Source organism: Acanthisitta chloris, unplaced genomic scaffold (assembly GCF_000695815.1).
Source record: "Acanthisitta chloris isolate BGI_N310 unplaced genomic scaffold, ASM69581v1 scaffold25760, whole genome shotgun sequence".
Classification (NCBI taxonomy): domain Eukaryota; kingdom Metazoa; phylum Chordata; class Aves; order Passeriformes; family Acanthisittidae; genus Acanthisitta; species Acanthisitta chloris.
Window position 1 is genome coordinate 1 of NW_008652627.1, and position 15,903 is coordinate 15,903.

Sequence of the window (15,903 nt, forward strand, 5' to 3'; positions counted from 1 at the left end):
GGAGCTCCTACCAAACCCTAACACTCAGTTTAATAAAAGGCATGAAATACCAGAAATCCTATGGTTAGATGAGGAATTCAGATATATTTAGTTGGAGGCACACCAGGACTGGGTACCAGGAGGGGCTAAGGATGGGGCTGATCCCTGTGGTGGCTCTGTGTGAGTGCCAGGCAGGTGTGTACCCACTGGTACAGGTACCCTGGAGCTGAGCCTTCCTGCCACACTGCTGCGCGAGGGACACCTGAAACAAAGCAGAGCTGTCACTTCAACAGGGCAGGGCACAACCCTGAGCAGTGTTGCCACAAAACAGAACAAAGATCATCCCACCAGAGCTCTTGTTCTAAATGCCATTAAAGGTCACCACAGGATCGTGCCATGAATGTTGCTCTATCAATAGTGCAGGTTGTTTTGTGCTCTGTCCTGTATTATAGCACATGTCTATGGAACATATGGGTGTTACTTGATGTTCATTTTAGATCAATTCTGTAACTGTTGCATGGAGACCTCATAGCACCTTCAGGTATCTGAAGGGGCTCCAGGGAAGCTGGGGAGGGACTCTTTGTTAGGAGCTGCAGTGATAGGACAAGGGGCAATGGGTACAAATTGAAAGAAGGGAAATTTAGGTCAGATATTAAGACAAGGTTTTTCCCTGTGAGGGTGGTGAGACACTGGCACAGGTTGCCCAGGGAAGCTGTGGCTGCCCCAATCCTGGCAGTGCTCAAAGCCAGGGTGGAAAAAACCTTGAGCAACCTGCTCTGGTGGGAGGTGTCCCAAAGGGTTTCGACTAGATAATCTGTAAGGTCCATTCCAACCCCTAAAATTCTATGATTCACACCCCTGATCTGACACTACTCTCTCAGAATATGTTCCATCCTGTGAAAACAACTTTTTGAATGACTTTACCAAATCTGTATTCTTTAATCTAATAACATCTGTGTCCCTAACTGTAGTAAAACTGGATGCTCTAGGCCTGCTTTGTCCTTTCCAGTGTATTAGTTTAATATATATGAGGAGAACACTTGAAAAGGAACTATGACTGCCTCAAGTGTTTACTCTTTATCAGCAGGCAGGGTACTGATGATAAATATCCACAGCTAAATTAATAACCCTTGTCCACGTTTGGTTTTTAACAGACCTCTCAGACTGGCATTAGATCATTAGAGGAGAGATCTCGATGAGAACAAGTCATTTCTCTTGCAGAGATATTGCAAATAATAATAATAACAGCCTCTTGACTGCTCTGGCACAAAAAAAAAAAAGCCCATGTTAATTAAAGGAGAGAAGGACAGACTGAAAACCAGCTCCTGTCTATGGCCAGTGAGTACATTAAGCACTTGGCAGATGGTGTTTACCAAGAGGAGAACTCACACTGTCCTCCCACAGTCATGTTCCTGTTTGGAGCTGGGTCAGTCCTTAGGGCAGGGCACAGAGGTCTGAAGTAGATTTGCTTGCCAAAAGAACCCTCATTGTTCATATGTTTATCTGGACATTTACAATGTGATCTCACTTGTTCTGGAAGGTTTCAAAGCTGCTCTGCTCCCCTGTCCTTAAGGCAGTGAATTTTGAGCCTACATTTAACAGGTTGACTTCTGTTGCCCAAAAAAAGACTGCAGATATTTAGGACCCTTTATCTGTTGTTTGATCTATTGTGAAACCAAGTTAATTTCTGAAGTCAGGCCCTTGGAAAGACTCAGCTGAGCATTGCCACTAACACACTGAGCAGTGCCTGGGAACCTCACAAAGAGTTTATGACATTTACCAGCAATGCAGTCCAGCACCAGCTCTGCTTCAGCTTGCACAGATGCAGCAGTTGGATCAAAGCAATAAATCTCCTGAATCAAATTGTCATCAAGTTTCTGCAATGCAGAAAACAGAATCAGGTGGTGATGAAAAACTTACGGTAACAAAAGGAATGATGGCTGAGAGAAACATACAGGAAATCTATAGGTAATGAATAATTTCACTGCCGATTCTCCCTTGCCAAATTCCTCTGTATCTTCCTGGGGGAAGAAGGATAGAAAATTAACTTTCAACAGTTTGAAGTCTCACCAGTTTACACTGACTCCAGCTCTCAGTCTCCTCTGAGCCCTTCCAGTCTGGATGCAAAAGCAGCAGCACAGCCTTAACGATGTGGTGCACCAGAGCTGGGGGCTCTGCACAGCTCTTTATCCCAGTAAAGCTCTCCTCACCCAGTGTCCGCACACACTGGCGCAGGTCCTGCAGCACGAACCGGTGGAACAGAATTCCTGCGTGCCTCACACCTGCCACGTGTTCTGCCTCTGGAAAACAAACCCCTCAAGAAGTTGCTCAGAAACATCTGCTGCTGGAGATTTCTGTTATTGACTGAAAGGCTCTGCCCTCTTTGTGATTTAACTCTTTGTCTCCTTGACTGATTTGTTTACAACCCAAGTATCCTACAAAGCTTTTAAAAATGCTTGTGAAGGAGACAAAACTTGCCTCAAGGGCAAGCAGAGGTCTCAAGACCACGAAGGGTGCAGGTATGCAGGCAATTCTGTAACTGTGACATTCAAATTCTTTGGCCCTTGGGAGCAGTTCTGAGGAGGAATGCTGGATCCCTGAGGGCAGCAAAGCACTTTGCTTCACACCTCTGGTTTCAGTGGGACCTGGGCACAAAATAACCACAGTAAAAATCTAACCATTCTGTTTAACTTCTTCCACTAAGCACTTAGATGTGCTCAGGAGTAGTTTACATATACCAAAGGTTTGTATTTGTCTCTCCATACTTGTAGGAATTATACTTTAGATGTGGTTTTACTGAGATCCCTCATTTCATCCTTAGAAAAACCTATTGGCTCTGTATGCACAATACCCAGCACATAGGTTGGTTCTGTTTCCTCTAGAGACATCCTCAGGATCTCTGTGTAGGCAGCTTGGACCACCTTCAGCATTTTCTGCAGTTCTTTCTGTTCCTCAGGAGGTAATTTCTGTTTGGGTCCAATGCTGATATCAAATATGCCAAGAGCTTGTCCTGACAGGTCACGGAGAGGTACTGCAATGTGATGTTCCCCACGGACAGAAGTGCAAGTGACCTCTGAACTGTCTGTGCACTTAAACATGTAATCTCTGAAGTGAGAGTAAAGAGAGGAAAATGTGCTAGAATTTACCGTTCTGTTTTCTTTTGGTAATTTATTTAGCATATTTTACTAAGATGCTGTTCATCTCTGTTAAAATAAAAGTATTACAATTCCAAATCATAGTTTGTTCCCTTAAAATGAAATCTGCACAGCTCTAAGTATCATTCAAGCCATGCACACAGAGGAGAGAATAGTACTGGGAACACAATATTGCTTAGCCAAGATGATTGCTGAAAACACTAAGAAATAACAAACCTTGCTTTAAAAACAGTTTTCTGTTTATAATTGCATTGACATTTGTTCTATAGAGTTTTATAAAAAAGCAAAAACATCAGCTGGAACAGCAAATGGCTGTTCAGCCAACTTTGACAACAAGGATGATATGCTTAAAAGACAAGTCTGTGAGGATCTTGGCAGTGGAAGGAAACAGACAGTAGAAGGAAATGAGGCTAATGTGGCCAGGAAAAAGGAGAGATTATTCTAAAGAGCAAAATGGTTCAGTGTAGGCTGTAACCCTGCAAATCTTGGCAGCTCAGCTGGTAAGCATTAAGTCAGAAGTGAAGTTTTTGGAGACCTAAACTCATAGAGAAAATACTCCTCACCTCTTCATAGATCAGTGTCACATGTGTATGCAGCAGAGGCCTTGATACTGAGAGAGCTACAGCCAGACATGCAGTGTTGCACTTCCAGGGGCTTTATGGAACATGGATCATGCCTGAGCCCAGGAGCAAAGAGGACTAGTCTGATTGTGGGTGCTGGAACCTACCTGAGGAGGTTTTCTTCTCTAAGGAGAAGAACAGGAGAGCTATGGATTTCTTTTTGTCCTGTATTATCTGTAGTGATCATCTTGCATAGAGCATAGTCCTGTGTCTGCCAGAGAGAGAAGGGAGGTTTAGCTACATCCAAGAAAGGAACAGACATTTTGAAGTTGGAGAGGGAGGAAATGGTTTGTTTCTTAAAGAAAACTCCTATGTACATTCAAGTGCAATGGGGAGGGTTAAAGACATCTCCCAACAATGCTTGGTTTTATTCCCAGAGTGTATCACTCCAGATCTATAAGGAATGTGCCCTGGACCTCCCTCAGCCAGACTATTTAATCCACCCCCAGGCTCCACACTGGGGAGCTCCCACAGGCCTAGAGGTTTCCATTCTTTTTCCCATCCTCTTGCAGTCCTTTCTCATGTCATGTTTGTGTCAGTGTGCCTTGACACGTGAAAAGCACAGAGGGGAGTGAGTGACCTGGCTATCAGGCAGCTAACAAGGGAACAGTGCCTGGAATGACAACAGAACACTGCCAACATAAACCATCCTTATCGGAGGAAGCGGCTGAATTATGGCTACAGCAGATGTCAAATAGACTTTGGGATGACACAGGATCAGTCCTAAATATTGCATACACTTTTCATCTTCTTAACTCACTGGTACATGAAGTGACAAGCTTCCCAGGGCCTGAGTGCCTGTGGAATATGACCTGCAGGGAGGGGGGATGCCCTAACAAGCTGGCTAATTGGGAAGCAGCCACTTCCTGAGCTGTATTTATGTCTTGGCTGCTGACAGTAGTTCAGAACAAAGAGCTAATACATTAGCTGGAACATTCGTTTTTTCGCTATGAAATACCATCATTTTGACATGCAGAGACTCTCCACAGAAGAGCATTTCCCTTTGTGGAGGTCCCAGACAGCAAAGCTCTGGATGGATGGATGGATGGGTGGGTGGGTGTGGGGTTTTGCTCTTTTGGTTGCTATGCATCAGTGAGCACTGGAGTAGGAGAATATTCCCTTTTCCCATGGAGAAGGGGCTATGCTAGCTGTGCTCTTGAATTGTTTGACATGGGAGGACAACAAGAATAAAGAGAGGTCTCCTTTACAGGGGGGAACTTCCCTCTCTACCTTTGCAGCCCTTTTGCTGCATGGGCAGGCACAAGGGTCTCAGGCAGATTTCAGTTTTAGTGATAAAACCACTGGGGAAACACAGGCAGCTTGGGATGGCACATCCTCCCCAAAGCAGCCTTTCAGTCCCTGAAGATGACAGACCTTTTCTCTGCAGTACCTTGTCTTTGCCAGGCTCCACCAGGTACATGGTGACACTGTGGATGTTGGGTGTCCTGGGATACAGCCAGTCCAGAGCAGTGCCAGCCATTTGTAGGACATTTTCCAGTGTGCAGATATGGTGGTAGGCTCTGCTGAATGCATGGGAAACTCCCTGTGAAAACAGAATCCTCCACATGAGCCAGACAGATCCATAGGATTTGGGGGAAAAAGGATGGGGAAAGGTTCTTGAAGCAAAATGGTTGTAAAAAGTTACTTTAATCAGAATTTGTAAAGCTGAAAAGTGACAGTGAAATGTCCCTTATCAAATAATGCTCTAAAGCTCCCGAGTTTCAGGTCGCAGCCGAGTCCTAACCTAGACAAAGGTGGTGTTCAGTGGGAATAGCCAGGTGGGTGGGTAAGGTTGGCTTGCTGCGCTCCCTGCTGCCCAGATGGTGCATCCACACTGAGGCTGATTCCAAGGAGCAGCCCAAGGAAATCCGGAGTGCTGTTCCCTACAATTATTCCACCATGTAAAAACCAAGTTTCATGCCACTTTATGGAAACTAACACAAATAGGAGGTTGAGAGCTTCAGGAAATAAAAGCTGCTATCTCTGGGCTTTGCACAAAAGGGCAATTAATTTCCTAGTCAGGAGAAGCTTAAATGAATTATTGATGAAGTGATACATCATAATCAATTTCAGATAAGATGCTAATCAGCAAGATACTGCTCAGGTGTTCTGCTCACACCACTTCCACCATGTACTGCAGAAAGGGACCTACAGACCTTTTCTTGGTTGTACATCTTATGTTTACTCAGAACACACATGTAAAATTCATAAGTGTTTTGCAGCTTGGACTATCAAACTGCTCTGCTGGTGCCCACCTGGTAGAAACTGATCTCATGGCTCAGAAAGACGGTTTGCTCACACTGGTCCCTAAGAGTGTCAACTCCTAGAATGCCAAAGACTCTCCAGTGAGCATCATGCAGGGGCAGCACCAGGAATGAACCTTTCCTCTGCTCCACTGGGCGATCATGATTCCAGAAGTGGATATTTCCATGGAACTGAACTCTTGGAACATGAATTGGCTTTCCCTCTTCAACAGCTACAAAGCTGAAAAATAAATTTATGAGGAGGCTTCTTAAGAGTAGCAGAAAAGCTTTAGCAAAACAGCAAATACTGCAGCTTTGATCTCTCCTTGCTTTTTGGCATCAGAGAAGGAAGGTGTATGCTCCATGCTCTGACCACACCCAGCAATACCACATTTACCACTTGCATCCCAAAGACAGTGGTAATAAATAAGGCACTTTTCACCCTGAGGACATTTTAAAAACATCAGCTAATGAATGGAATGAAAAGCAATACAGAAACAAGCAGCAGTTACATTTTCTAGGTTAGGAAAAGCAATATTTAAAGAGACAAATATGTCTAGCTTTTGGAAATGACAAGTGAAGAGGCATGAAAGCTGTTTATAGCATAAACACCAGGGAAGGAAAGGCATTGTTCTTAAAATATATCCTGTGGATATAAACTGGTGTGAGGGAATTAATTTTTAAAGAAGAAAATGTAGGCCCAATGCCACAAACATTTGCTAAAGGATGAGATTTATTAGACTGTGATCTAATCTCCCCAAGGAAAGGAGTGAAATCCTAAACAGAGCAGTTCTAAGCAGACCATGCAGAGTATAAGGACACAGGATATTGGATCATTCCACAAGTCTCTGCAGAGATTTCCTCTCTAGAGTACTCCATCAACCTCTGTTTCCAGTGCACCCCAAACGCTGCCTCGTGCCCCTGCATTCCCAAGAGCTGTGAGAAAAAGGAACAGTCATTTGCAGCTTTTCTTACCTTACTCCTTTCATGTGTCTGTAAAGTACCTGGTTGAGCACATATGGAGCATCATCTGCAGTAGAGGCCACGTAGCGCAGGAGGATCTGTCCCTGCTCCAGTGGTTGCTGGTTCCCTTCCAGAAGGGCAATATATGCACTGATCTTCTTGTTACCCCCATGGGCTTCTGCATCCTAGCAACCAAATATTTCCCATTACAGGGTGTACATTAGCCACTGCCATTGCACTTATTCCATGTACTTAGCACTTGTCTCCTTTTTGCTGAGATGCTGTGCTCTGGGTGGCTGAGTTTGTGTGTCACACACCAATTGCATGTGGCTGTGTCTGCCCCATGTGCCACGTGACAAGCAAGAACACTTGGTATTTTGTTTGGCAAGGAAAAAGGATTTCTTTTTTTCCTGCTGCTAATGGAGAAAAGTAAATAACATCAAAATAATCCCTAATGATAATCTGTGCCTAAGCAAAAGTCCTATGGATTTCTTCCCCAATAGATTTGTGTGGGAAAAAAGCAAACAAGTCTGCCACATTTACAAATGTAGACAATACTGTAAGTACATTTCAGCTGCCATGAGAGAAGTTTGGCTTCGAGGAGAGCTTTAATGGTGAGGACAAACAGCTAAAGTTGCAGCTGCAAGTTAAAAATGAAACCATTTCCACTACGATTTAACCATATTTGACCCAAATTGACTCTGGTGTTTTTCATTTCAGAAGCTCCAAAACCAGAACTATGGATTTCCAGATCTGACCTTGGTCAGCTCTTCCAAAAGTGAGACATAGTGTCCATGAGATGCCTTGGTATTGGCAGAGCACAGAGGAGAATTCTTGTATTGCATATCTGACCTGTGAGCCTTTCTGTGCAAAGCCATGGGCTCTCCTGAATATCAGTTAAGTGTGGAAAAGCACAAGGACACCACCTCAGAGCAGCTTCCCACACCACCTGCGAGTTCCACTCCCCTGCACAGGGTTTGAAACCAGTGCCACAACCCCAACACAAGCACCTCTTGTGGTCCCTGGGATGCATACCTGGGACAGGGCCTTAAACACTGCCTCGTACACTGATTCCATGGTTGCTCCACTGGTCTCAGCCACTTGCTGGATATCCTGCAGCCATTTCCTCCTGGTTAAGCTCTGCACACTCTCCCTGTGACTTTGCTCCACTCTTGTGGTCAGAAATTCCACCAGGTCACTAACGGCTTCATCCTCATTGCCACTGAACTCGGAAGCAATTAACTCAAGGAAAGTCTGGAATGTCTTTGGGGATAGTTTCCCCACTCTGCTGAGCTGTGGGTATCGGGAGCAAAGCTGTTCCTTTGCTAGTAGAAAAAAAGAAAATAAGACAGAGACAACTGAGTTGGTGAATCCATTTTGCAAGATATGAATTATGCCCTAAACTGGCTTTGAGTGGATTGTTGCAGTCCATCCTTCTGGGATTCCTTAAGCTATCTCCCAAATGGAAGCTGTCGTCATGACAGTGATGTCCAGCTTCCCGTCTGGATGCATCCTTTGCCCGAGATGCATCTCCCTCCCGCTGAGAGCGAACCCCGCACAGCTCTGCTTTCCACCCGGGTGTTAGTGAGATCAGCAGTAAGCCCCAGAGCTGCCCGAGCCCTGGCAGCTCCCGCCCGGCTCTGTGCTCACGGGGGTGCTCTTGCACAGCCTGTGGAAGGTGCAGCGGCTGTTTGGCTCGGGATTCACGGGCTGTTCAGCCCGAGCACTGCTGCCTGACCCTGCCTCTCCTGAGCGCCGCACTGACGAACGCTTCCATCGCTTTTTCTGCATCCTGTTGGACACGAAGATGTCCCTGCTCATGGCAGGGAGTTGGACTCGGTGACCTTTAAAGGTCCGTTCCAAGCTCAACCATTCTATCACTGTTATCACTGATTTTAGCTGTAGAAATAGCAAGTAGTAACTGGCCCCAGTCGTGGTGGAGTTGACTGTTAATGCTGTCTTATCCAGCCCATCAGCTAAAGAACATACAGTATTTTTTAATTTAAATTCTGATTTTCTGACAGAACTGGGGTGGAGAAATTTCTGATGGTACAAAAATGTTTGGATTTTCACCTCCACTTTCTCCTCTCTTTGAAGAAAGAGATGAAGGAAGAAATGCACATGAAGTTGAATGTGATGTGATCAGTTCCTTCATTACTGAGGCACAGCATAATGTATTCTTTTCCCCATTATAGCTAATGTTACACTTTTCACTTACAAGGAATATCAAATCATTCTACTCACTTTATACTCCGTGTTTCCATCCAGAAGTGCAATATCTGTGAACCCTTCCCCCAAACCTGCTTGTTTCACATCTCAGAGAGATTAGGCTGAAGCTGCTAGGAACAGTTTTATGCTGCTGGTAGGTGATATTGATTTTGCTATGGTCCTCCTGTTTACTTGTCTTTTAGTTTATGAGCCCTTCATGGAAGGGACTATGTCTTTCCATATTTCCATACTGTGTTCTGGCATGGTTTGAATACAAGAGAGCAGTGAACTGCCAGTTTCTCCTGTGGCTGGACAGCCTGGAGACAATTAACTGCTCCCCACCCCACCAGCTGCCTCCAGTGAGCAAAAGGATACAGAGATTTTGGTGGTTGCCAGAACAAACCATTTTTTAATGATCTGCAGCAGAATGAGCAGCATGAAGGTGAGCATGGGGATGAACAAACCAGTCCTCTCCACCCAAGCACACATGCAGACTTCTTCTTGATTGCTAATACTGTGTTTCAGGGCACCTAATGCCCACATGTTAATATGCATGAGGCTGCCAGACAGGTTCAGGTGAACCTGCAGCACTTCTGTCTGACCCAAGTCAGTTCTGTCAAGGACCAAATTTGCTAAGTTTATTCAGAGAAATGAACCAACAGAGAAGTGAGACTTGAAGTTGCTGTGTAATTCATGAGAGCTGTGCAACAGTGTGGATTACTACAGGCTATTTGAGACCCATAAGGAAACATGTTCTCTCCTATGAGGTACATTCCTGCAGGAAGCACAGGAAAATGTATCTGTTAAAAATAGCTGGATAACACAGATGGAATAGACCAAAAGTGCAAACATGTCCTCAGGCTTCACATGTTTTTTCACTGCCATATCACAGTTATACATTGAAGGTTGCAGCTGAAATAACTTTTCAAGACATCCTAATACCATGAAAGCATTGGGCTACCTCTCTGCCCGGGAGTCTTGCACAGGAGGAGGAGATGGAGCAAGTAGGACTAGGTAACTATTCCTTTTCATTTTATACCTCATACCATGTATGCTTATGACTGCTTGCAAAACCAAAAAATGACTGGTGCTTGCCAACAGCCTCATTAGCACTGTCACTGAATGGCTGAAGGCCTACTGTGTTGTTCTCTCAGAGCAGAGCTCTCTTCTTACCCTTCCCTAAGGCCTCTTTTTCCATGCCTTCCTTGAATGTGCTCAGAACAGCATCCACCTCTCCCAGGTCCAGAAACCCAGCTGCACTGCTATCCCACTTCTCAAAAAGTGCCTCCAAGAGCAGTTTCCGTCGAGCCACGCGATACGTGTGGTGAACCTGGAACAGAGGAACAGTTGCTCTGTGGTGCCTCCTGGACACTGCTGCTGAGTGTCCACACAGGTGTGGGAACTGCAGTGGTATGTGTCCTGGTCACATAATTCCTATGGGCCAGGCCAAATCTGTACATACACTGCTCAGACCTGGAGGTGAATCATTTAATCCGGGAGATGCTTAGAAGCACTAAACAGAGCTGACAGTTTGGTTTACCAGGCAGGACCAGCACTGCAGAGAGTTATTTCACAGTGAACAAATGAAACTTGTGCTGGATTTAAGGTGAGGTCAACTCAGGTAAGTGCAAGTTTCCCAGACCACAAATGTCTCCCCAGCAAGAACTAACCACAGCCTTGTTAGTGCCACCCGGAGATGTGACAGTTCCTATTTCTGCACATTGTTATTTGGCTGGTGCTGCCCTGAAGTTGTGTGGACTACAAGCAAATGCATGTGTCATTTGTCCTTTAAACCTAGCACAGAAGGATAACTGGCTGGAGTGGAATTCTCTCAAAGGCCAAAATACTGGCAGTATGTGCTGTGTTCAGTGAGGACTGTAGAGCCGTCAGATCCAATATCTCATCCAAATTAGGTCAGCAGCACAGAGGGAAACCAGAAAGAGGTCTGAGGAAAACATAGCTAGAGAGACCCACCATAAAACAGATCTGAAGTGATATGGGGCATCCTGATGCTGTGCATGAGGATGTTGCTGAAGAAGGATATGTTTTTTCAACACATGGCAAGAGCACCTTGTAACTTAAGCACAAAGAATCAAGGGCACATTCACATCCAGCCATGCACATAGCAAATCCAAACACACTTGCTTTAAAATCCTCCCAAAACATCCACAACCTCCTATGTACATGCCAGTGCAGTAGGTCAGAGATCAGGTTCTTGGCTATTATAAAGGTGAATAAGCAGAATGGAATGTTTTGGGCTCTTTCACAAGGAACTATCAACTGCTGCCTCACTGAGTCCACCTCTAGGACAGACAGACAACCTCTTACAGGATGAGTCTGTCATCACTTCCAGAGCTAAGGGCTAGGGAGGGAGCATCCATATAAAAACAAAGGGGTAAAAGGTCTCCTGAAAAAATAGAGGATGCAAGGCTGCAAGCAGAGAGCTCTGCCAGTGTGAGATTAGCAGTTGACTTTGTAAGTGTCTGTAGGCATTTGCTTGTTTTTTGTTTGGACATGAGATCAGCAAAACTTATCAATATTTACTCTTATTAGTTGTTCCATTTTTTCCTCTCCTGTCTGTTTGTATTCTTCTTTGATAAAGTCAATAAGCCTATTCAGAGTAGGCAGAGAAATGTCATCACCAACAAATGTCTCCATGAGGTGTACAAACTGTGGCAGGGTGAGCCAGCTTGCATCAAAGGAACTCCTGGTACAGGAAGCCTGATGGTTCTGAATCTCTGCCATGCTGGGAGCTGAGTCTGAAAGGCAGAAAGCACAGTGTGTCACAGGAAGCCAAAACTGCCCTAAAGCCAGCCAGGTGGCAGCTATCAATGCACTTCTCAATCCTGCACTTCCTATCCAGGGAAATTATGGCTGAATACAGACTGACTCCATGCTGAGTAAAGGCCTTAATCTGCTTATACTATTCTAATAGTAGCTCTTCAGATCCAGTCTGGCATGGATGTCATTGTGCAGCCAGGTCAAATCACTAATACAGGTGAGCTGCAATTACTGCTACTCAGCAAGGAGCTGTCTGAGACAAAGGCTGCAGTGAGGTACTGGGTGTCCCAGACAACACAGGATGCACATCCAGGGACTGACTCAGTGACAAGTTAGTGCTGTGCACTGGGAGTTAACCACACAAAGCTGTAGGTACCAGTGGGCTGTACCACCAGCTTTACAACCCTTTACCTGATAATTCTGGGAGCAGACTTGTCAGGCAATGTAGATCCAGTTCTGACAGTGTTCTAGACTGTGAGACACAAGAGTGTGTTCACAGAGCACTAGCAAGGTTGGTCCTTCTAGGATGTTTGAAACACACAGTTATCCACAGCCCTCCTAGAACAAGGGCCTTTGTACAAAGTGTCCTTTGGAAACACAGGGAGAGATTAAAATAAAAGGTTCCTGCTGTATGATCTCACACTGTATCTCCCTATGGGCAATCACTGGCTAAATATTACTAGTCATTCCTGGATTTAACATGCTCAGGTTCCTGTCTTGCTATAGTAATATTACAGAGTGAAACAGAACATAAAGTTTCTCCTTATTATAAAATTGCTGCTGCTTCACAAAGTCCCAACTTGAATTAAAGTGTCTGCTCAGTGCCTTGAATACAGATCACCAGCAAAGTGACTCACCTGTGAAAGGAACACGCTCTGAAACCTTGGCAGAAAACACCATGCTGAGAAGATATCAAAGCTTATGGTCTTCTCTACTCAGAAATCGCTCACATGGTTTTGAAATGGATTAAAAGCACCCTAGAGTTAAAGCACTCCAAATATATACATTGAAAAAGATGAAGGTCTGACAGAATAAAGGAGAACACTTTACCCTGGTGATGCAGAAGGTCCTTGTGCTCCAGGCTTGTCTCTGAGCTTGTCTGTTGGCCAGACTGGCTGCTATGCTGACTGGAAAAACTCTCTTTTCTTACAGGGGTTTCTTTCACAGCCTCTGCAGCTGAGGCATCCTGTTCTGAATCTGTGACATCCATGTCTGCCACAGCTCTGTCTCCTGAGCTCGTGGTTGTAGTTTCTGGTGTTGGTCCTGAAATACTGCTGATTGTCTCTGCAATTCCATTGTCCTCTTGACTAACTTGCTCTTCTGATCCAGGTTCTCTGTCCAAGATATGATCTCCTTCACTCTGTGTTTCTGTCTCAGGCTCTCTACCCAGGCTGAATTCCTCTTCCTTCACCTGTTTTTCAGATCCATCTTCTCCATCTCTACCGAGACTGTCCCCAGCAGAGCCTGATCCTGAGGAAGCTTCCTCCTGTCTGTCTGCACTTCCAGACTCAGTTTCCCTCTCTGTTTTGATATCTCCATGGGAACTGGATTTCTCACTCTGTGTGGGATCTCCATCCAAATCACTAGCTTCAACTCCAGCACTTTTTACCACTGACACAGTGCCCTCACCCCTTCTCCCTTCAGCATCACTTGACTCCACTGCTTGGTTTTCTTCCTTGCAACTTTCCCCGGTCTCAGCTTCACCCGTGTGCATTTGTTCAAAAATTCCTTCTCTGTCACTGGTTCTCATTCCATAGGTCTCTTGTTCATCTACAGGTTCATTTGCTAAAATCTCTCCCTCAGAAATTCCTGTTTGAGACAAGACTAAATTGTCACTGGGTTCCTCACAAACTTCCTGGTCTTCAAGACCTCCCCATAAATCCACAAGATCAATCTCTTGCAGCTCAATTATTGGCCCTGAAATAGAAAAAATATGGGTGAGCTGATAGTTTGCATTGATTTTATGTTCTCTAGTATTGCATAAGGAAATTTAAAGGGAAAAGGTATTGTCAATACTAACTACCATAAAGTGCCTTCAGCAAACACCTTGGGAACACAAAGCTTCAGGAAAAAGTCTCTACCTGCAGAGAACTGCACTTGGTGCTGTGTATTACACCACATTTCTTTTGAAATAAATGTTTCATAATTCTCCACACTCAGAAGGGAAACTGTCATTTGCCTTGCATTGATCTTAGCAATTAATTAATGTCCAATATCTTTCAAATATTTTCCTTTCATGCAGAGGATTCTCTTTAGCTTTCCATGTGATTAAAGAAATTTTAGAGCAAACACAAAATTAACTTCCCACATTTTCCAGCAGAAAAGAACAATTGTTTCAGGAAAAGGTTTGCTTTAATCCTGACGTACTTCCAAATTTTGTGGGAAGGAAAAATTTTTGGATGCTGAAGCATTTCTGAACATTGCATCACAGTTTGCAAAACATGTTTGCAAATTATGGTGTAGAGGTCACAGCATTCATTTGGGTCCTTTCTTCACTTCTGGTAACACTTATAAAACACCTATGAACTACCCAACCTCGTGTGACCTCCCTGTGTTTGAACCACAACCAAAACACTCCACGTACTCACACTGTCTGGGGTTGCAGAATTCCCTCTTGTCACTCACAGAGCTTCTGGCATAGAAGTCTCCCAGCAGGGTCAGTATTTTTTGTCTATCCAAGAGGCCAACCTAGGCAAAAATACTACAATTACTGGGTTTTTCCTGTGGTTCTTGGGTCTTACAGCCACATTTACAGCACTACAAAGGCACCATTAGCTAAGAATTACCTGTGACTGGAAATTATCCATTACCAGAACATCAGTACAAATTTCAAAGAAGTTAATTTATTTCAGAGAGGCAAAAATTTCTTCTTTGAGCTGGAACTCCCCACTCACATTACTCTGCAGGCACATCCTCTTCCATGTCCTTGACAAATTGCAGTTAGATAATTGTAACTGTTCTGCCAAAGGAGCTCTTCATGTAAAGATCAAAGCTTCAACATTTCATGCTCTCACGACAGATATTGATTGCCGGAGAGTGCCATGGAAGAATTTTCATGTATTCTGGGCTGTGCTGTATTACCTTAGTGACTGCACATTGTAGCTTGGTTTCGTGCCTCATCATCTCCTTTGAAGTGTGATGTATTGGCAGCTGCCTGGGAACGTAATTAGTCCAAAAAATCTGAGCTATTATGACAACCTCCCTAATTTCCTCTAAAAATTCATAGACATTTGACCACAGAGGTGAGAGAGGTATCAGCAGTTGCAGTGCAGAGGAACGTGCAGAGTTTATTAAATCCTTGTTCCTCAGGGTGAGGGTACACAGACAATAAACCCAGGAAAAGGCAATGAAATGGGTCATTTCCAATCAGGAAATTGTGGGTTTAAAAAGTAAAGCAAATCTAAATGATTGCAAGTTTTCCGTTTTATGATGAGTTCCTGTTGTCATTATTTAAGTTCTGTCACCTTTGTCATCTCCCTCCCACCAGTGAAATAAAGTAGTTAATTAGGGAGCAGATTTACTTAAGTTCATTATTTGTAGCAAGTCGCTTTCCATCTGAATTATTGATTTCTTTTTCACGTTTGGTTGTTAGATTAAAAACTGCAAAACATAAAATTCACCAGGCTTTGAATTCCTTAGGCTGAAGAAATACAGGAAGAACTTTGCTGATCTTCTCTGGAACTTAGCTCAAGATGACTGCATTGTTTATAACCTAAAACTGTAATTAATGGCACCAATGGTTAGGAACAGAGGAGCTGGAGAAAACAGAGATACACATCACCTACTGGTGAAGTTAATGCTGAAACTAAGTGAACACACCACATTTGCTGTTACTGCACCACCATCTCCAACAGAGAACTGGAAGTGTTTTGCCCATTCTGAGGAAAGGCTCAGAACTGAAATGTAACCAGCTGTCCAGTCCAGTTTCAGTGTGTCACACTCTGGTAACTTAAT

At 44.2% G+C, this 15,903-nt stretch overlaps 1 protein-coding gene across 1 annotated transcript in view; it reads right to left on the minus strand.

Moving 5' to 3' along the window:
• Positions 1-1,759: 1,759 nt before the first annotated feature.
• EFCAB5 (EF-hand calcium binding domain 5) overlaps positions 1,760-15,903 on the minus strand; it is a gene marked incomplete at its 3' end in the record, with an annotated part of 26,815 nt that continues 12,671 nt past the window's right edge. Inside the window, exons 6-17 of the mRNA XM_009077989.1 lie at positions 14,538-14,637; positions 13,000-13,866; positions 11,713-11,927; positions 10,342-10,498; positions 7,996-8,285; positions 6,973-7,145; positions 6,010-6,238; positions 5,145-5,297; positions 3,862-3,965; positions 2,831-3,084; positions 2,050-2,279; positions 1,760-1,856 (exon numbers count right to left, since the gene is read on the minus strand). Coding sequence (XP_009076237.1) covers positions 1,760-1,856; positions 2,050-2,279; positions 2,831-3,084; positions 3,862-3,965; positions 5,145-5,297; positions 6,010-6,238; positions 6,973-7,145; positions 7,996-8,285; positions 10,342-10,498; positions 11,713-11,927; positions 13,000-13,866; positions 14,538-14,637 — 2,869 coding nt within the window. The remainder of the gene's footprint in view (positions 1,857-2,049; positions 2,280-2,830; positions 3,085-3,861; positions 3,966-5,144; positions 5,298-6,009; positions 6,239-6,972; positions 7,146-7,995; positions 8,286-10,341; positions 10,499-11,712; positions 11,928-12,999; positions 13,867-14,537; positions 14,638-15,903) is intronic.